This window comes from Hippocampus zosterae, chromosome 5 (assembly GCF_025434085.1).
Source record: "Hippocampus zosterae strain Florida chromosome 5, ASM2543408v3, whole genome shotgun sequence".
Lineage (NCBI taxonomy): Eukaryota > Metazoa > Chordata > Actinopteri > Syngnathiformes > Syngnathidae > Hippocampus > Hippocampus zosterae.
This window is the reverse complement of record NC_067455.1, coordinates 8,175,528-8,195,944: the sequence shown is the minus strand read 5'-3', so window position 1 is coordinate 8,195,944 and position 20,417 is coordinate 8,175,528. Positions and strand designations below refer to the sequence as shown.

The 20,417-nt window shown below is 42.0% G+C and overlaps 2 protein-coding genes across 3 annotated transcripts in view; one reads left to right on the top strand and one right to left on the bottom strand.

Annotated features, from left to right (window-relative positions):
* Positions 1–20,417, bottom strand: part of septin7b (septin 7b) — a 169,184-nt gene that overhangs the window by 73,328 nt on the left and 75,439 nt on the right. The gene's annotated exons all lie outside the window — the stretch shown is intronic.
* On the top strand, positions 11,880–18,224 carry ica1 (islet cell autoantigen 1). 2 transcript variants are annotated; one of them, XM_052065882.1, is made up of 12 exons: positions 11,880–11,910; positions 11,999–12,161; positions 12,599–12,671; positions 13,249–13,372; positions 13,443–13,641; positions 14,375–14,500; positions 14,570–14,653; positions 14,740–14,822; positions 14,905–14,951; positions 15,643–15,918; positions 15,993–16,067; positions 16,781–18,224. In XM_052065882.1, exons 1-12 carry the CDS (start codon positions 11,894–11,896, stop codon positions 16,903–16,905), a joined length of 1,392 nt encoding a protein of 463 aa, XP_051921842.1. In that variant the 5' UTR covers positions 11,880–11,893; the 3' UTR covers positions 16,906–18,224. The 2 variants fall into 2 exon arrangements, with proteins under 2 accessions (XP_051921842.1, XP_051921841.1); XM_052065881.1 differs by having other exon boundaries at positions 16,778–18,224.

The window sequence follows — 20,417 nt, the reverse complement described above, 5'->3', positions numbered from 1 at the left end:
TGATTGACTACCTATTAAATATAATGGCAACTAAAGCTCGGTTATTATACTAATACGTGGCTCCACGTGAAGCTTTTGGAAGGAAATGAGCTTGCTGATCTTGTGCAAATTGCTAACGTGAACTAGAAAATGACATGGCCGCTTCTCGCCATTTCCACAATCGTGACGCCGGGCGGCTCCTGAAGGACGAGGCCACACAAAGAAAAAAAAAAATTACGACGCCGAGGAACAAAGCTTGAAGCGGCCCGCTCGTAAATTGCGTGCATTTTTCCCCACCCTCCCTGCCCTCAGCGACGGGAACAGGATGACGAATGTCCGCCGACTTTTATTCTCGACGCTTTCAGTCTTCTCAGCGGAGCCTCGTTAATGCCAATACGAAAACCGCATGAAGCTCATTGCCTTACTAAATTATCCGCAAAGCTTCATTTGAAAAAGTTTTCGAGCCACTTTTGTTCAAACCGTCAAACTTTATAACTTTATTGCTTAGCCGTATTATTTTATTGACTTATGTGGAATGCCAGCAGCAACATTTGATGCAAATCGGTTGGAGAACCTGCAGTCAAATAGAGAGCGAAATCAATACCAAGGACAAAAACTGGTTGGGTAAACCTCAAAATATATTTTAAAAGCGCCTCTTTGTGGGTTAAGTTTGAGCTTAACTTTGAGCTTTTTTTTGGTTGAAAAATAGTACCCCTTGGACAGTGATTCTCAATTATTTTCTGTCATGCCCCCCCCCCAAGGATGAGGAAAACATCTCGCCCCCCCCCCTCACGACTATAAATAGTATCATTTGTCTATAAAATTGTTATAAGTACGCCTTTGCGTTAACACTGTATCCTTATTAACGTCTAAGAGATTAAAAAAGAAAGAATATGGACAAACTTAGTTTAGTAACTGGAACAGAAAAGATTTAAAGTGCATCAGAAATTCAGAAATAACATTAAATCCTTAATTTAACAATAAATATTTTTTGACTGACCATGTCAAACCAAACGACTGAAAACTAAAATCACATAAAATCAATAACTAATAATGCATTCAAAGTAATCACCAACATTATCTCAGAGCACAATATTTTTAAAAAACCTTAACCAGCAAAACAAAAATATATAAAATAAGTTGTGCTTTTTTTTTTAAATCAAAGATGATGTCTGATGAGTGGCTACAATGAGCATGTTTTTTCGAAGCGAGGTTTGTGCTCAATGTGTAGCTGGGACCTGTATTTTAGTTTACTGAAGTAGTGGTAAGTCACAAGGCGGCATGATTTTTGGCAATATTCGGCACATTTGAAAAAAAAAAGCAGCTTATCAGCGTGATTGGGGTTTAATGTCCTTAAGTGACGCCTTCATTTATTTGGCTTCATGCTGTCCGCAACCAACATTTTTAGACACAGTAAGCACATCGATCTTTCCTTGTCTGCCACCGCAGGTACATTGAAGCCAAGTTCTATTCTATTCAAGCTCATATTTCCTCCCTGAGAATGCTCCCTGTGCTAACTCTGCCAATGAGAGCACCACTGCCACCTAACGTAGTGGAGGTGCAACTGCACGTTATTTTAGGACATTAAAAAAAATAAAAAAAGCATGTTCCCCGAGGTCAAACGCGCCCCCCTTGACGGAGCATCGCGCCCCATTTGGAGTGCGCGCCCCACTGTTTGAGAAACACTGCCCTTGGACAAGTTGTTCACTTTGATTTGTTGCTAAACTTGCACATTTCCTGCTTGGGAATGATGAAATGGGTCCAAATGGTCCACACAGGACAGTGACTACCGCAGTAAATAAGACAAAGCACCCCGCTGACAACCGGCACCTTTGGGAGACAATTATCACCTCGCTGAACCACGCTTTTTTCTTTTTTTTTTTGCTCTCTCCAAGTTTGCAAAAAATTGTGCAAATGATGGTGAAAAAAAAGGTCAGAGTGATAAAATGAATTGTCACCTTTCCCTGAGCATGCTGCTTCAAATACATTGATTAATGAGGCAGCGTTGACTGTCAGGCTTTTTTTTTCTGCTTCCCTAAAATCAATTAGCGCAACTTTGACTTGACGCTTTGATTACGCCTGTCACTCAGCGGCATTCTTATTAATTTTCACGCTGTAGTGTTTTGAAGTTCACTTCAATGGTAAAATCCAATTAAAATTGGAGTTGTTACAGTTTCGACTAGTTTCGCCATCATGTTCCAGCCACACTCAATGACCAAAAAAGAAGAAAATACTTTTCACAGTTTAGCATTTTCCGTATGTCTCATGTTAATGCTTCAAATTTGGTCTTGGGAGAGGGGGGGGTGAAGAAATTCAACAGGAGTGTTTTGGAAAGACCCCGGAAATCGACCCTAAAATGGCCGCTTCAAGTCAAAATGGCTGACCATTTTGTCTTTTCAGACATGGCTTCTTGAGACTTTTTTTGTGAGTCTAATCTTGACAGACACGCTTACTAAATTTCACACTGTGCAGTCAAACTGGATTTTGTGGTTGAATTCTGGAGAGAAAACCATCAGAGTCCTTTTTACATGTCAGTCAAGCGATATGTCTGCCACTCATATTGATAGTCAGTTACTCCAAGACTGTGCGTAGAAATCATTTTCGGTTTTCCGAGTTCCGCTCACTGCCTGATTAATGTAGCGTGGGTGGGAGGTGTCAGAAATGGCAAAGAGCATCATGGGAGTGGTGGGTGACAGGCAGCAGCTGTATTGGAGTAAACAGATGACTTAGCACTGGCCTTTTGGCAGAAGCACGTGGAGGGAAGGTGGGGTGCTCGTTGACATTTAGCGGAATTACAAAAAGATCCTCTGCGCTGGTGTCACGGGGTTGTTCGGCATAGCAATCACGTGCCTCTTCTTGGCCGTGACCTCCAAGCAAGTCGCCAAACTCGAAAGTCAGTATGAAGCTAATTTGGAAAACAGGATCCGTCTCTGGTAATAAAAGTGACGCCGTCAAATTTGTTGTAGTCGTCCCGATGTCGAGTAATTACACATAACACCAGTACATCCTTTCGCGTTCCCACCGACCATTCAAGAGTGAAATTAAACAACCAAGGTAAATAATTTGTTGATTATCGCGGGCTGATTTCTGTGGTCCTCCATGAACGCAGAGTGATTATCTTTTGGGTCTTTTCCAAAAAAAAATAAGAAAATTACACGTCTGCTTTAACTTTGTCAAGCAATCATCCCAATTTTTTGTCTTGATTTTCTGACATTTTACAGACTAATCCAGTAACTGAATCATCATTAATTTCTTTTGCTCCAACCAAATTGGAATCGGAATTTGCGACTGTTCTGCCGCATGAAAGATCAACAGACAGAGCAGGTTGATTTGTTCAGGCAGAATTGTAAATATGGCAAAATATTGGTCGACTGTTTCATCGCAGTGGACTTGAGACTTAAAACAAATTAAATAGCTGTTTAAATTTATTTTTTTTTATACTGCTCTGGTACTTACTTGTGTACCGAATGAACTGTGGCAGCAAGTGTGAACTTGCTGCCATTGGTGGTTTTTTTTTTTTTTTTAAATTAATTGAACTCATTGGCATCCTCCAACTCATATCAGGTAAAACTGCAGAATTCATTAACCTTTGTCATCTTAATTGCTTTGGGGGCATCCCTGCTGCGAAATGAAAACAGCACACACACACACACACGCACACAAATGAAGCATCTTATTAAAGTGGAAAAACGCATTACAACGTCGTTAAAGCGCGGCAGGATGATCTGCTACAAAAACAAGTCTTTTCGTAAACACTCACTTTGCACCTTTATTTATTCAGTAGTGGTAAGTAACCAAGTAAAAGTACTTGATGGCTGCACTTCTCTCGATTTACTGCACATTGACTCAATGCTTGATTTTATCTGCAGGTCAAATCAGATGTGAGTTTATTCTTCAGAAAAATCATTGTTTGTATATATACAGTACATCTATACGGTTTATTTTTATTGTCCACGCACTGGGAGGAACGCTTCTTCGTCTAGTTTTTCTGTTGTTGTTGTTGTTAACTGCAGTAGTCGAGATTATCATGAAGCAGCTGCCACAATAATGAATTTTGTGTGTTTAATCAAAACAACGACGTGAATTTTCATTATCAGTTAATGGGATGATAATTATTCCGCTAATAAGACCAGAAGTGTATGAGTTAAACCAGACGTTTTGCAAAGGTGGGACGAATAAAGGATATCTTATCTTATCTTAAAAATGTCACTTCCAACAACAAATAGCAAAAAAATGTGTCTTAAAAAATATATACAGTATATATCAGATATTGGCAGACACTTAGTTCAACATCAAAACATAAAGCAGAAAGATATTCTCAAGCTCAATCAAATGTCTTTTCATATTCACCATCATCGTCATAATAAATGTGTCTTTGAAACATTCACAGGATTTGTCATGATTGAACCATCAATGAGATGAGACGTCCCTTTATGACCGACACCCACATACGGTTTTGTGTCGACAGCCAACAGTCGCGATCGGTCCTGTTTTGGTTTTCAACTGAGTCCAAATATGTATTCAGTCAGTCCCAACCTTCATTGAGAATCCTGAAAATTATCAATCGCATTTGCTGATGTAGGCAAAGAAATCTTCAAAATTTAGTATAATAAAAAAGTCACAAAGTTATTTTTAAACAAAATAACTTTTCAACGGCGGGAATGAGTGACGGTAGCCTAAGCCTAAGCTAACTTTGAGTCGCTAACAACATTAGCATAGCGCAGTATGGCTTTAAAAAAAAAGTGTAAATAATTTTGGGGAGCTGACATTTTAAATGTGGCGTTCTGAAGCATTTTGATACGCGCGCTGTCGACTTGTCCGCCCGCTGGCTATTTGTGTGCTGTTGACGCTAAACTAACGCTAATCCCCATCTGAGCTGACACAGCACAGCCATTTCTGTAATATGTATGTGTGCGTGCGTGTGCGCGCGTCCGTATGTGTATGTGGTCTCAAGAAAGACAGCACCCTGCTGGGCTGAAAACAGATTACAGTCACCATTTAAAAGACAAATACTTATTTTGATTTATGTATTTAACTGTCATGTTAAGCAGTCATCTTGTTGTACGTGTATGAAACTTTTTACCGTCGTGATTGCTGCTAATATATGAGGATTATGGAGGATTTGAGCTATCGTATAAAAGGTGAACTTTAATCTTATTTTCCAGCAAACAGTGGCAGGAGGCGTCTGTAATTGGGGGAGCCCTGCTTGAATATTAAAGCTGTGGAAGATTTTGGGGAATTATTTTAAACACTACGAATACGGTGTTATGCTACGATAAAACGCTAGCATGTCATGCTACGATGTCACACGACATTATTACTCTACAAAGGGGCCACCAAAACATTTTTAAAGTGAGAGCTACTTCTTGGCCACTGATTAATGTGAAGGGCTACTAGTTTGAATACATTTTCGAAAATTACCTGAAAAAACCTTGTCACACAACAATGTTATGGTATAATTTCACGCTACGTTTTCACACTACATCATGTCATATTCTTTTCCGACTTGGAGTTTTTGAAGAAACTCATGGTTTTCAAGGACAGCACTGGTCCGTCTTAGTGAGTCCATACGTGGGCTCTTCGTGTTGCTCTTCAACCACGCAAATGTCCTTGACCAGTAAGGATTTGGCCCTCCATCCAGCGGTACTCAAGCTAGCCCCTGGCTGTTTGGCATGCATGGTGGCATCGTGGACAGAGAGCGTGTCATCACACTGGCGTCGACCTGAGCCAGCTCTGCTCAAGGACGCTCGTCCATGCATTTTTTACAACAACAACAACAAAAAAAACAAAAAAATGGCATCATTCTTCTCTCAGTTGTCAGCAGGCTGGCAGTCGTCCATCTCTGTCAGCTCAGCTCACCTTCAGTCCTGCACACCTGCTTCATCAAAGGCCACGACAGCTTTAATTGTTAAATGGTGTTCCCTCGCTAGTATCGGGTTAAACCCGCCTTAACACATTTACATCTGCTTATGACAATGGTTAAAATTCTTACGCCGGGTCACACCAGGTCGCTACATTATGTCATGCGACAATATCACCCTACAATGTCACATTGCGAGGTTTTTTTTGAGTGTTGTGCTACACTGGTAGCTACAAAGTTCCACTACGTTGTTCTGCCACATCGCTACGGTTAATGCTATGATAGGAAGCTAAGATGCCACGCTACAATTCCATGCAATTAGAATGTCTCAGTACGATGTATATGCTACATTGTTATGCTTTGATGTTATGCTACCATAGTATTTTGCTAATTTTGTTTAGCCTGTATGTTAGTTACACATTGTATGCTAGCATTAGAAGCTAGCAAACTTATCATTCTCCTCGCAGCCTTTCCAGCAGATCCTATTTTTTTGTTGTTCTACTTCTTCCTTTCATAACTTTGCTGCTGTGAATCTGGAATTTCTCCATTGCGAGACTAATAAAGGTTTTTCTTATCTTATCTTTGAGAACTATATGTGTGAGCTATATATGTGCCTGAAAACAGACGCAAAGGAATACATTGACAGCAAAGACTGTGTTTTAATAAGTTTAACTGTATTTAAAGTGTTTTAGAGATGTGTAAAAATAATCCCAATGTGTTTTTCTATGGTTTCTCAATACTGCAGATTTTAACCTAAAATGAGTGGCTCTGAAACATATCCCTGGCAATAGATTCACTGTGATAATATTTTGAAAGCGTAAAAGTGTACTCACTGAATTTGATAGTGGTGTGCTGTGATTGGCCACTTTGCATTTCTAGATTGCGGCTTAAGTTACTTGTTTTTGCTAAGCACTTATTACTAAACATTGTTAAAACATGGGCTGAGAATGTTTGACTGCGCATCAGCAGCAAGAAGCCTGGCAGAAAAATCATTTTGGTGTTTTTAAGGACAAGAGTACATCCTTTTCTACGCTCCATCATCCTAACCGTAGTTGGCGTCGACATGTAAGCGAGGCCCTCACATCACCGGCTGCTCGCCAACAAGATTGCTGAACCGTGTGGAAGTTACTTTCAAATTTAACGGCCTCCACTTTCCTCCCGCATTCATCGCGACGCGTCGTCCATCTATCTCGGCCCGAGGCGGCGATAGTTCCCGCGAACCGTGAGAGGCCGCCGTATTTCAGCGCGTGGAGAATTCCCCGTGAAGGGTAAGGGATTACGGATTGTGGCCCTCTAAGCCGCCTGGGTGCCCGGCGAGGATGTCTCTGAGCGGCGTAATCTTCAAACGCGGCGCAGAGTGATGAGTCGGCACCCAAGAGTTGCGCGGGATCTAAATGTGTTCCGCCGGGTTTACTGGCGATAGAAGGGGAAAAAGGAGAGTGGATGGTGAGGTACGACATCTTGGTGGGCCAACGGATCGACTAATCAACATTATGGGTGAGACAACTGCGTCTGATCCTGTGACCCGTTTGCCAGGGATCGCATGGACATAAATGTTAGACTTCCGCATGGTGGTGGAAGACAATCAACGGGGGTTTTGGGTTGGATAATGACAGTGGTGGGAAGTGAGCAGGTAAATTTTGCGTGATTATTTTTCATGACTTTATACTTTTCCGCCATATGTTTTCCTTATGGCACAAGACGCTAACCAGTGGGGCTCAAACAATTATCACACGGGGACCGCATTTTGTGCTAGAAAGGGTGACTGCAGTTCACGAAAAGGCTGCAGGTTGTTCTTGAAATCGCTGTAATCTTTTCTAGCGGACCCAGCAAGTAGTGCTTATGTCCGTCGGAAACATGCCCCGTAGGAGCGGCAAATTACTTGACACACTCGGATCATAACAGAGTCATCTAGCATGACAGCGTCGAAATGCGGCACCCGCAGAAGTAGGCTACACGCTACAAAAAAAAACACTATTTTTTTTAACTTAAAAGCCTCCAGGTATTTGTATTTTTAGTCGAAATGCCAAAGTCATTTCTATCACAGTCCACAACTACAACGTGGCCTGTCAACGAAATGACTTTGACACCCTGAGCATTAAGGGTCTTCAAGGTCTCCAGTAAATCAAAAAGTAGTGATGCTGGCTTTTAGGCTCTGTAGCATGGATATAGGTGAAAGCCCGACAAGATGAAGAGAAGATTTATTGATCCTACAGTGGGGAAATTCACTGAAAGAGCCCAAAGAAGCACACAATATCAAAACAAAACAGCAGTGACACACATACATCGGCTCCATATCGTGAACACAATTAAGCGACAGACAAAAAGTTTGCTGAGAGCCCTGATTATCTCTCCATGTCATCATATAAGTCTTGCCGATAGCATCGAGAGCGACCTCAAAACGGGGGTGAAGGACATCGGCCTTGGCGGAGACTCTTGAAGATTAAGTCCATCAAAAATGAGGCGAGGGGTTCAGGGTTCTTGTTTAAGACCGAGATGCAAAGTGGTTCGCTAATTTACGACACGCTAACGGAGGAGGGCGACCCGCAGGGGGCTCGTGGATCAAGGGGCTTCATGCACTCGCTCACATAATCAATTCGGAAAGCGCGCGCGCACACACACACACACACACACACACACACACACGCGCGCGCGGGCGCGCGCGTATAATGTGGTGATGTGGTGTGCTCAAGTGTAAAATTCTGTGAACGCTCCAAACAGGTACATCCATTTACGGTGTGACAAAAAAAGGTGCCCTCAGGTGACAACAAACCCTACATGCTATTAGATCAGCTGCACTATGGCGGGATAGAAGAAAGCTCGGGCCCCCCAAAAGGGAGGGTAAAGGGGGTTCCAGTGAGGGCAGATGGGGTGGCGGGCGATGACAAGCAATTGAGGTAGAAGCACTTGCTTTGTGTTCTAGCGTCACCCTTTGGAGACGTGAGGAACTGCACCTTGGAGGATAAGGGGCCAGATGTATTTCAAAGTGAGAAAATATACGCATAGAGTGATGCCTTGAAATATGCGTGACTCCCACTCACTAGTTGTGCAAGCCATCACAAGGCTGTTTGTTTGCTTTGACTTGTGAGCCCAAACTCTGCTGGCAATGACTCAGCTCAAGTCAGGGAACAACGAGTAGCAGTTTGGCAGATTGTGGATCATTCTTTAAAAAAAAGAAACTTCAAGCTGTTTATTGCCTCTCCCAGTTGAAGTTTAATGACAAACTAAATATAAAATATTACACGTTTGTGTTTTTAAAACGACCATATAGCCTCCGCTAATTTCATGCTAACACATAATGGGAAACACCATGGACATGTACTGTCACGTTCCAGATTCGACAGCAGGGGGCAGGCGTTCTTGCTTGCCGCCTGCACACCTGCCAAACATTTGTTGGTAATTGCATCTGCTGTATTTGGGCGCTCCGGCAGTCGACTCACTGCCGGAGTATTTCACAACGTGCCATTTGCTATCGCCTATTCCTTCTCGGTTAAAACTCTGACTTAAATGACTATTGACTATTATTGCGTGCCTTGATATTCCTCTCGTGTTTGATTAGTATTTTACTCAAGAACTTTCTCCTTGCCATTTTTGTTTCGCAAGCGTTTTCTGTTGCCTCGTTGTTATTTCCTGGCCCTCTTTTGAGCAGCGTTTTCTGTTGTCCGTTTAGACGGGGATTTTGTGTTATAATCTCATTTTTTTGGTGACATAATTCTTTTTCTGTGTCTGCTATTTCGGGGATCCACTTACCTCTAGTAGTTGTGCACGAAGCGATTATTCTGTCTCTCCGGGCTCAACGTGACATGTACGGCCTAACTCATTTACCTGTATGTGGCGGTGTCATTGTGATTGAGTTGTTAGAATTCACCTTTGTGTGTAATGCTTTAGTGGTGACAGACGTTTATCTTTTTTTTCTTGAATAATGCTGTTGCTTTTATGCAAATAAATACTTGCAAATTCAACAGACGCACCTGCACCCTTATATTTATTTTATCCGATGACGACATTCAGCTAGTGCTGATCAGGCGGATGCCGTCAAACCAGTTTACCGACAAAGACACACAACTGTCTTTTGACGCTAATTATTCTTACAGTTTGTTTGCGCCAGGCAAACGTTGGGTTGGAGCGGCCAATCAGAAAAGACAAACGGGGATTGAGGGCGTCACCTTGGGTGACGTCAACGGAGAAAAAAGAAAGGATGCGGTGTTGATGAAGATGCGGAGAAGGCAAATGATCTTGACAATTTAAAGAAAGCGTGGGGAGGTGCGTGTAATAAAGTTTTGTATTTTGTGTATTTTATATTTATGTATTATGTGGGGAAATAAATATGTGACTCGTAGTCTTGGCCTATGGTGTAAAGGATGCGCGAGGCTTCTGCGTGCTCAATGTGCCGTTCATACGACAGCAACCACTTGGTTTTAGAGTAATTTATGGCGACTGCAACTTAAAGAAATATAATTAGAACAATTTATGCTTGTGTTGGGTTGTCATCTTCATGCAGAGGCGCGTGAAGTCGTGACGTGCGCGCTGCGGCAAGTATAATTATCAATATGTATTGATCCGTCACCAATTTAATATAATAGTCCTTTATGGAGTTAACCGAATTGTAAACAGTTATGTTTGTAAAGGTCGTTTATTTTTGTTGCATATGTAAAGCATTTTTTCAATGGTCCTCCTGGATAACTAGGTGACGCCCGAGGAGTGATTCGTCAAACCGCAACGTGTAGCTTCTTTAGCGCTTGCTAATAAACCCTCACAAACATAACATTAAATCGAAAATTCATATCAATTAAACGTACATTCACGAATAGAAAACAATAACTGTTACTGAAATGTAATCAGATGTTTTAAATATTTATCACCGTTTTGTGGCGCTTCAAAACACCTGGGGGCGATAGCGTGTCATTAAGTGATCGTTGACCGCCGAAGAAGAACGCTAATCTTACTTCCTTTCCTTACCTAGCTTCATTGGCAACAAAATTCACTTTGGTCAGAATGTAGAGTCTGGGCAATGTGATATTTTTTTATCCATTTTATCCATTGTTTCTCGTCTTAAATTAGCGTTCACATGCTGGCGAAAATCTGTTATTTTAAGTGTTTATTAACGTTGTTTCAGTTCAGTCATCAACCGGTTAGCTGGAGTGATAATTTGTTTTTCATGTGGTTTCATGAGGGTTTACGACGAAATGACACTGGACCACTGATGTGACCGGTGGGAGTCAAGTCAACAGTATTTATAGAGCACTTTCAAACATCCATCGCGCAATTTAACATGCACAATAAACAGTAAGACAAATCGATAATAAAGGACTGCAGTTCAAGTAAGTGCAGTATCGTACAGGAGGGTGCGGAAAAAAATTATATTGAGGGGAAGTCCGTGAATTTCAAGCGTTTGTTTCAATAGGGCAGAAAGACACATGCAAAAATCCAATTTCACCACCTTGTTGGGGCTCCCATTGCATTAATTACAGCATCAAGGTGGGGAGTATGGAGATGATGGTGTTTAACGTAGTTTAGTTGTTATTGTAATTCAGATTGTTTGATTTTGGCCTTACCATCATCTGGATTTGACTTGACAATACACCATTAATTTTCAGTTGGACTCAAATCAAGTGAGTTAGCTGGCCAATCAAGTCCTGTTTTTCTTATGCTATTAATTCGGCAATTGTCAGGTTTGACTTTGTATAAAGATGCCAAATCCTTGTGGGAAATAAAATCACTGTCTCCAAAAAGCTTGTCGATGGCTTTACAAAGTGCTCTAAATTTCCTTGTAGACAGCCGCACTGACTGTGGACTTGATAAAACACACTGGACCCACACAAGCAAATGACATTGCTCGCCAAATCATTACTAACTCTGGAAACTTAACACTGGACTTAAAGTATCTTCACTTTTGTTCTTCTCCAGTTTTTCTGTGTTAGGGATTGATGACAGTGTTGATGTTTGAAGCCAGGGTCCAGGTTTCAACCCTGGGTTAATAATTTTATATTTGTAGTCTTATTATGTGAAAGAATGACAAACTGATTCTATCTCCCCACAGGTTAAAAAAACAATATGGAGGGCGTGAATTTGTGAGTACTGGTACATCTAACTGTCAGCCTAGAATGTGACATGTTAGTAACTCATTCCTGACGTCATATGTGCGTTTTCTCCGAATAGCGACCCCATGGAACATACACTCCTGGGCGAGGACTCTCGTTCGGTGGTGAGCCGCTTCCAGCAGCGCTACTGGAAAACCAAGCAGACGCTCATCAGGGTGAGCGGCAAGAAGGAGGATCAGCACGTGGTGGCCTCAGACGCCGAGCTGGACGCCAAACTGGAGGTCGGCTGCTCCCGTGCTGGAGGACTCTGGCTTGCTTCCACTTTTCCAAAACATACATGTTAGCTTTATTTACAACTTAAAGTTCGCACTTGGCTGATGTAACAGTTGGCGGGAGTAAAGTGTAAAATAATACACCTCTTTAAATAAGAGTTATGTTTTCAAATTAGGCTCAAATTTTGGAATCTAGTCTGAGTCAGGATTTCATTGTATGTTTTCTAACTAGGAATAGGGTTTCAAATTAAGGTTTTTAGGCCTTATTTTTATTTTTTAAGGAAATGTTTCAAATCACAATTTCAAAACTGGCTTATATTTGCAATTTATTAGCGTTTCAAACCGGGGTTAAGGTTTCAAAATTACGTTTTTTAAAAAGGCATGCCACTGTCTTATGGGACTGAACGCTGATTTGTTTTCATCCTTGTGATTGTTTTGCTTGTCAGGTTTTTCACTCCATCCAGAGGACATGCATGGAGCTGCTGAAGGTGATCGAGCAGTATCAGAGGAGGATCTGCTGTACGTATCACCACATCATCACCGGAATAGCCGAAGGCGGATAAAGATTTTTTAAAAAAAAAGTTCTACAGTGGACCACCTCGACTTTAAAAAGTGATGCCTTGACATAAAAGTTTAATTGGTCCCGTAAAATACAAATTGGTCATTCAAGTCATCATTCCTCATTGAAATGAATTTAAATGCAATTAATCCGTACCCGACTCCCAAAATCGTTCACATTGTGCTGCTTTTTGAGTTGTGTATCTCAAGTATTTTCTCTTGAGTCAAAGCAAAAACTCACTTGTATCTCAAGGCACCACTGTGTATTCAAGTCAAGTCAACAGTATTTATAGAGCACTTTCAAACAGCCATCGCTGCATACAAAGCGCTGTACATGGCGCAATTTAACATGCACAATAAACAGTAAGACAAATCGGACATGAATGAATGATTCTTCAGAATCATTCAGTTCTGTCCCTTCTTCCTTAACACTAGAGAGAGATTTTCAAAGGCACTATCCAGGTCCACTCGATGGAAAAATCCCCATATAGCGAGCAGTGAGTGATTCCTCACACAGCCCCTCAACATTTCCCCACAGTTCTTTCCCAGGAGGAGAACGAGCTGGGTCGCTTCCTGCGCTCTCAGGGCTCTCAGGACAAAAGCCGAGCGGGAAAGATCATGCAGGCCACGGGCAAAGCGCTCTGTTTCTCCTCCCAGCAAAGGTCGGCCTGCCCGCCACCCCCGTTAATAATCGCCATCGCTATCCTAATGTTCACGGTAACGTCCCTGCAGACCGGCGCTGACGAAGCCCCTGTGCCGCCTGTACCAGGAGGTGGAGACGTTCCGCTTCCAGGCCATCTCGGACACGTGGCTGACGGTCAAGCGCATGGAGCAGAGTCGCACCGAGTACAGAGGAGCCCTGCTGTGGATGAAGGACGTCTCCGCCGAACTGGACCCGGACACGTGCAAGCAGATGGACAAGTTTCGTAAGGTTAGGGGGTGACGCAGAGGAGCACAACATATGGGGCTTGAAGTCAGGGTTCGGGTTTCAAGTAGGGCTTGGCAATTAATATATATAATCAGGAATATAATCAGGAAATCGATTTGGGCTTTTCCCGATCAGAAAAACGATATCAGTTTTCCTCAGCGTGATTTAGGATGTTTGAAATTAGGGCCTCAAACAAGTGTTAGGATCTCAAAGTAGGGTTTCAAATTTGGGTTTTATGCCTAGGTATGGTTTAAAGTCTGGGTATGGGTTTCAGGCCTGGGTGAGGTTTGAAATTAAACAAGGGTTGGATTTTTTTGGAAGTAAGATTTCAAACCATGGTTTGAAGGGTTTCAAATTAAGGTTTCAAGTTTGGTAAATGGTCTGAAACAAGTGTAAGGCTTTCAGCCAAGTGATAGTGTTACATACTGTAGTAGGGTTTCAAATCTGAGTTATTGTTTGAAATTATGGTTTCAATCTTGGGTTAGGTTTTCAACCGTGGTTAGGGCATCAAATTAGCGTTTGAAGTCAGAGTTTGTGTCTTAAATTATACTGTTAAGATCCAAAAATGTCGGCGTAATGTTTCAAGCCACGTTATTGTTTCTAATTAGGGTTTCAAGTTTCATGGGATTTGAGAAAATATCCACTAGAGGGCAGCATTTCCCAACAGGAGACTTGTGTTGCCAGCGACAGAAGGCATTTCTTGTGTCATCACCTTGAGTGCTCGTGCGCGTGTCAGGTTCAGGCGGAGGTCCGCTGCACCAAGCGCAGCTTTGACCAGCTGAAGATGGACGTGTGCCAGAAGGTGGACCTGCTGGGAGCCAGTCGCTGCAACCTGCTGTCCCACGTGCTGGCCACCTACCAGGTAAGACTTGGCGGCGGCCTCCCTACGGGAGGCCTCCACGCTTTCTAATGTGCCCCCCCCCACCCCCAGACCACTTTACTGCATTTCTGGAAGAAAACGTCTCACACCATGGCCGCCATTCACGAGAACTTCAAGGGCTGCCTGCGCCACGAGGTCTGGGCCGCATTGCGCCGATCGCGCCATTTCATATTTCACATCCAAATTTCAAACGCAATCTTCATCGTGACGAATTATGACAGGGGCCATCAAGGGAGAAGAAGAAGAGGAGAAGGAAGAAAAGTCAAGCGGAGAAAAAAGACGACGACGAGGTCCCACCGGAAGAGTACGTTCCGATAAAATAAGAGCATGACTCGATTTCTTTGAAATGTGTTCATTCAAACTTTTGGTGTGTATATGTTTTGTAGTCTGGCATCGCTGGCGAATGGCACCAGTGGCGGTACAACAAGAGAAGGTAAAAATGGAAAATGTGAAAAAAGTTCCAATCAACTCAGCAACATAGGATTGCAAACATCAGAGCGTGCGTTCAGTCAGGTCGAGCTACTACTCCTTTCATTACTATCGCAGTAAAACAGCCGTACTTTATCGTAATGTACTGTTATGTCATCATACATGTTTGGCCACTGTTATTTGCTGGCACAAAGATGTTTTGTTTTTGCCAATTTTTAGAGATTTTTTTTTATACATAAGAACATAACACAAAGATGCCATTCAAATATTCATTCCCCAAAAAGACTTGACAAATCGACTGTTGCATAGTTCAACAAAAACTAACAGGACAAAGTATTGTCTAAAATAGTCCAATGTTATGCCTGTAAGTCAGATTTTTGACATGAATTGACTCATGACATTGCTTTAAAAAAAAATTCAGCGGACAATGAGACCGTTATCGGCGTGTTATTCTGCCAAATATCGGAATCTCCATCAGCCGAAAAAAAAAGAAAATTTGGTCAGGCCCTATTTCTTAGTACTACGACAACTGTACTACTCTCTTCCTCTTTCTTCTCTATATGACTCTGCATGTTTTGCATTAGACCTCATCCAGAATATCACAGCACGACTTTAAATTTGTAGTGTCCCAAACCAAAGAACGGACGTGGCAAAAAAAAAAAAAAACGCGAAAATAGCCATCTCCACATCATCAGGTCGAGTGTTTCTCTTTTGGTACCAACATCCTTCTTTGTATGTTAAAGGAGAACCGCGTGAATCATCGTCGGAGCTTCCGGAGGAGGACAAGGACAGTTCGGCCCTGCTGGAGGAGATCTTGGGAGGCTTGTCGCTCCACGAGCCCGCCCCCTTGTGCCGACAGTGGAGCCCGGTGTTCGGCGACGCCCCAGCAGATGGGAACGCCGCAGCGGCAGACCCCCGCTCGCTATTTCTACCTTCTCAGCTTCTGGACCTCAACTTGAAGACGCTGCTAGGTAAGCACAAGTGAGTCGGCAAAGAATTTGTTCACTGGAAGGGGATAAATGTCCCAATTGTTTGCCTGTTTCAGAAGATGGAGCCGGGAGCACTTTGCAGCCTGTCGCCGCGGCAACAGAGCAACCCCAAGGAGCCGGTGGATTAAAAGGTAACATGAAGACTCGGGGCCTCATTCAATGACGGGTTTTAACTGTTTGTGGGTCGTCCGTCCCCCCCTCCATTGGTTCATGCTGTTTTTAACAACTTTCCCACCACAAAAAAATATGGTTAATGGCTGAGGAAAAAAAAGAAGAATGCTTAATAGCCCAATACGGAATGTAATCTGCCATAATTGGGCTAATAAAAAACAAGCATCGATATTGTCGTAGCGTGAGTTTATTGGTTCAAAGATTACTACCTCATTCTCAGCTTAACAAACAAAAATCTTGCAAATTGTAACCTTTCTTTTCAGTAAAATCTAACCTTATTACTTGAAAAAGTCCACATTTATTTTCTTAAATTAAAATTGTTTTTTTTTCTTTTCTTTCGAACGATACTGGACTTTTTCACGAAACCTGAACATGTTACTCTTTGCAAAAAAAAAAAAAAAAAAACAATCCCCCAAAATCCAACTTTTTTCATGAATTCACTACCTTTTTCTTGAGAGGGAAAAAAAAATCCCACTTTTCATCCCAAAAACTACTTTATTTTTTTTGGGGGGGGGGGGGGGAAATCGACTCAAAATTCAACCTTTCTTTCTGACAATTAATTTTTTTTGGGGGGGGTAATATCGGTACATTAATCTATAAGAAACAAATTTGAATTTGCACTCTCCATGCCCTCCGTCCCGACCTCCCTTGCCTCCCCCACCCTCTGTAGCAGCGAGCTGTTCCGGTCCGTCCAAGGACACGTTGGCGTGGTTCAACCTGTTTGCAGACTTGGACCCTCTGGCCAACCCGGACGCGGTCGGCAATAGCCACACCGAGCAACAACTTCACAATGCTTAGTTAGCTACAGTAGCCAGCCATCCACACTTGCCTGCGAGCTTCCAACCAAGCCAACATTCAAGGGATTTCATCTGCACTTCCTGTTAATGGTGAAAAATGCAAACAGAATGTGACCAAAATGAGCTTCAGACTGGATCTTAAATGCGCACATTATTTTCCCAGTCAGCAAAGGCATCTGGCCCGGATTCGGGATGAAGCTGGCACTGGCATAATGTATGTGGGCCGAACACGGCCCAGGAGTGGCAAAGAAGACACTGGCTTGACTCTGGCAAACTTATAACTCCGGCCCGTATATGGCCAGCCAGTATTGAGCCACCCTTAAATGCAGTTCAGATTTATTTTTTCAACACACAGCCTTGTTTTACAATTTTACACCAATTCGAAATTCCATTCATTACACACACACACACACACACACACACACACACACACACACACACACACACACACACACACACACACACGTGAGGTTTAATCAGGCCCGCAGGATAATTTAAAAATGCATAAAAGACACAGAATTAATATTTTTAATAAGGTGCAATTTATTGAGTATCCGCTAGGGAACACAGTTTTGACCAGAGAAGAAGACAACAGCAGCCTCAGTCCGTCACTGAGACAGACCCATGACAGCAGACGCTATCAGTAGCACTCTTACATTCATTCATTCATTCATCTTCTGAGCTGCTTGATCCTCACCAGGGTCGCGGGGGGTGCTGGAGCCTATCCCAGCGGGGGACACCCTGAATCGGTTGCCAGCCAATCGCAGGGCACACAGAAACGAACAACCATTCGCACTCACACTCACAACTAGGGACAATTTAGAGTGTTCAATCAGCCTGCCACGCATGTTTTTGGAATGTGGGAGGAAACCGGAGCACCCGGAGAAAACCCACGCAGGCCCGGGGAGAACATGCAAACTCCACACAGGGAGGCCGGAGCTGGAATCGAACCCGGTACCTCTGCACCGTGAAGCCGACGTGCTAACCACTGGACTACCGGGCCGCCCCACTCTTACATTTACACATTTAATAGCACTCTCCTTAGTTTGTAAGGTGTAAGCAGGGATTACATTTAGATTTTATATGCACGTGTAAATGGTTTAAAACTTCCTTTCTTTATAAATCTTGTTTAATCATAAAGTGCATAACTATATTTTTCAATACCAATTACTTGTTAAAGTTTGTACAATCAATGGGATCAGTTGCAATGCATATATCTGAATGATAAAAGTAAATTGCACATTTGTTGAAGGAAATGTAAGGTGCTTCATGAAATGTTTTGTCAAAGATACGTTCATTAAATGTTAACATTTTCACAAATGTTCTTATGCTTCTCTTTACCAAAACAAAGGAAAGACATTGTTTTGGTTATTTATAGCAAAGTATGTTATCATTTTAATGGTCCGGCCCACTTGACACCTACCGAGGCCGTTATGTGGCCCACCATGAGAAATGAGTTTGACACCAGTGATGTATAGTAAGGTGTTTTTAGCCCCAAAAAACAACCACGTACAGAAAGGCGTTTTTAGCCGAAAAAAACCGACCACGTACTGTATAGTAAGGCATTTTTAGCCGAACCCCCCCCCCCCGACCATATGTAGGAAGGCGTTTTTAGCCCAAAAAAACGACCATGTATAGTAAGCCGTTTTCAGCCGAGAGAAACGACCTCGTATAGAAAGGCGTTTTTAGCTGAAAAAAAAAAAACGAGCATGTATGGCGTTTTTAGCCGGAAAAAAACAACTATTGTGGTAAGGCGTTTTTAGCTGAAAAAAAAAACGACCAAGTATAGTGAAATTTTTTCCAACAAAAAAACCCCCCGACCGTGTAAGGTGTTTTGAGCCGAAAAAAACGACCATGTATAGTCAGGCGTTTTTAGCTGAAATAAATGACCATGTATGAAACAACCATATATAGTAAGGCGTTTTTGGCACCAAAAAAAAACCCCGTCCATGTATAGTAAGGCGCTTTTAGCAAGAAAAACCCAACAATGTATAGTAGGGCGTTTTTCAACCCAAAAAAAGACCATGTATAGTAAGGTGTTTTGAGCTGAAAAAAAAACGACCATGAAGAGTAAGGCGTTTTTCGCCGAAAAAAAACGACCTTGTATAGTAAGGCATTTTTAGCCGACAAAAACTACCATGTATAATAAGGCAATTTTAACCGAAAAAAACCCAACCATGTATCGTAAGCCGTTTTCAGGTGAAAAAAAAACGACCATGTATAGTAAGCCGTTTTTCGATGAAAAAAAAAACGACCGTGTATAGTAAGGCGTTTTTGGACGAAAAAAACGACCATGTTTACACGACCATGTATAGTAAGGCGTTTTTAGCCCCAAAAAATGACCATATATAATTAGGCGCTTTTAGTTGAAATAAATGACCATGTATGGTAAGGCATTATTTGCCGAAAAAGAACAACCATGTATCGTAAGCCGTTTTTAGCTGAAAAAAAACAACAATGTATAGGAAGGCGTTTTTAGCCGAAAAAAAGGGACCATGAATAGTAAGGCGTTTTTAGCCGAAAAAAACGACCATGTATAGTAAGGCGTTTTAGCTGAAAAAAAGGACCATGAATGGTAAGGCGTTATTACCCGAAAAAAACGACCATGTATAGTAAGGCGTTTTTAGATGCAAAAAACGACCATGGATAGTAAGGCGTTTTTAGCCGAAAAAAAGGACCATGAATGGTAAGGCGTTTTTAGATGGAAAAAACGACCATGTATAGTGTAAGGCGTTTTTAGCCGAAAAACCCCCCACCATGTATAGTAAGGCATTTTGAGACGAATAAAACGACCCTGTATAGTAAGGTGTTTTTAGCCGAAAAAAAACGACCATGTATATATAGTAAGGCGTTTTTAGATGAAAAACCCCCCACCATGTATAGTAAGGCATTTTTAGCCGAAAAAAATCGACCATGGATAGTAAGGCGTGTTTAGATGAAAAAAACGACCATGTATATAGTAAGCCGTTTTTAGACGAAAAAAAGGACCATGTATAGTGTAAGGCGTTTTTAGCCGAAAAAAACCCCGACCATGAATAGTAAGGCATTTTTAGCCGAAAAAACGACCATGTATAGTAAGGCGTTTTTAGCCGAAAAAAAGGACCCTGAATGGTAAGGCGTTATCACCCGAAAAAAACGACCATGTATAGTAAGGCGTTTTTAGATGCAAAAAACGACCATGTATAGTAAGGCATTTTTAGCCGAAAAACAGGACCATGAATGGTAAGGCGTTTTAAACCTTACTACCAGAGCTGGGCCAGACCAATTTTGCTGACTAGGTTAGCTAAGCCAAAGATGACGACACACTCAATTATCAACCCTAGCGTGTGGGAAATAAAACATATGACAATACATCATTGCCTCAGTTGATCTTCCAAGAAAAAAATGAAAATGTGGCGTGTGTACCACTACGCCATCAGTGACGACTTCGAAAAACAACTTTCTAAAATACAAATATATTATAAATTCGTTAAAAAAGTGTATACATGTGCTTGACAACGTTTCCCATTTACG

Bases quoted from the DNA above. Each gene is read 5' to 3' on its own strand.
- ica1 (XM_052065881.1), top strand. The intron at 13,373-13,442 runs GTCGGCCTGCCC...ACGTCCCTGCAG, and splicing joins TGTTTCTCCTCCCAGCAAAG to ACCGGCGCTGACGAAGCCCC. The intron at 14,501-14,569 runs GTAAGACTTGGC...CCCCACCCCCAG, and splicing joins ACGTGCTGGCCACCTACCAG to ACCACTTTACTGCATTTCTG.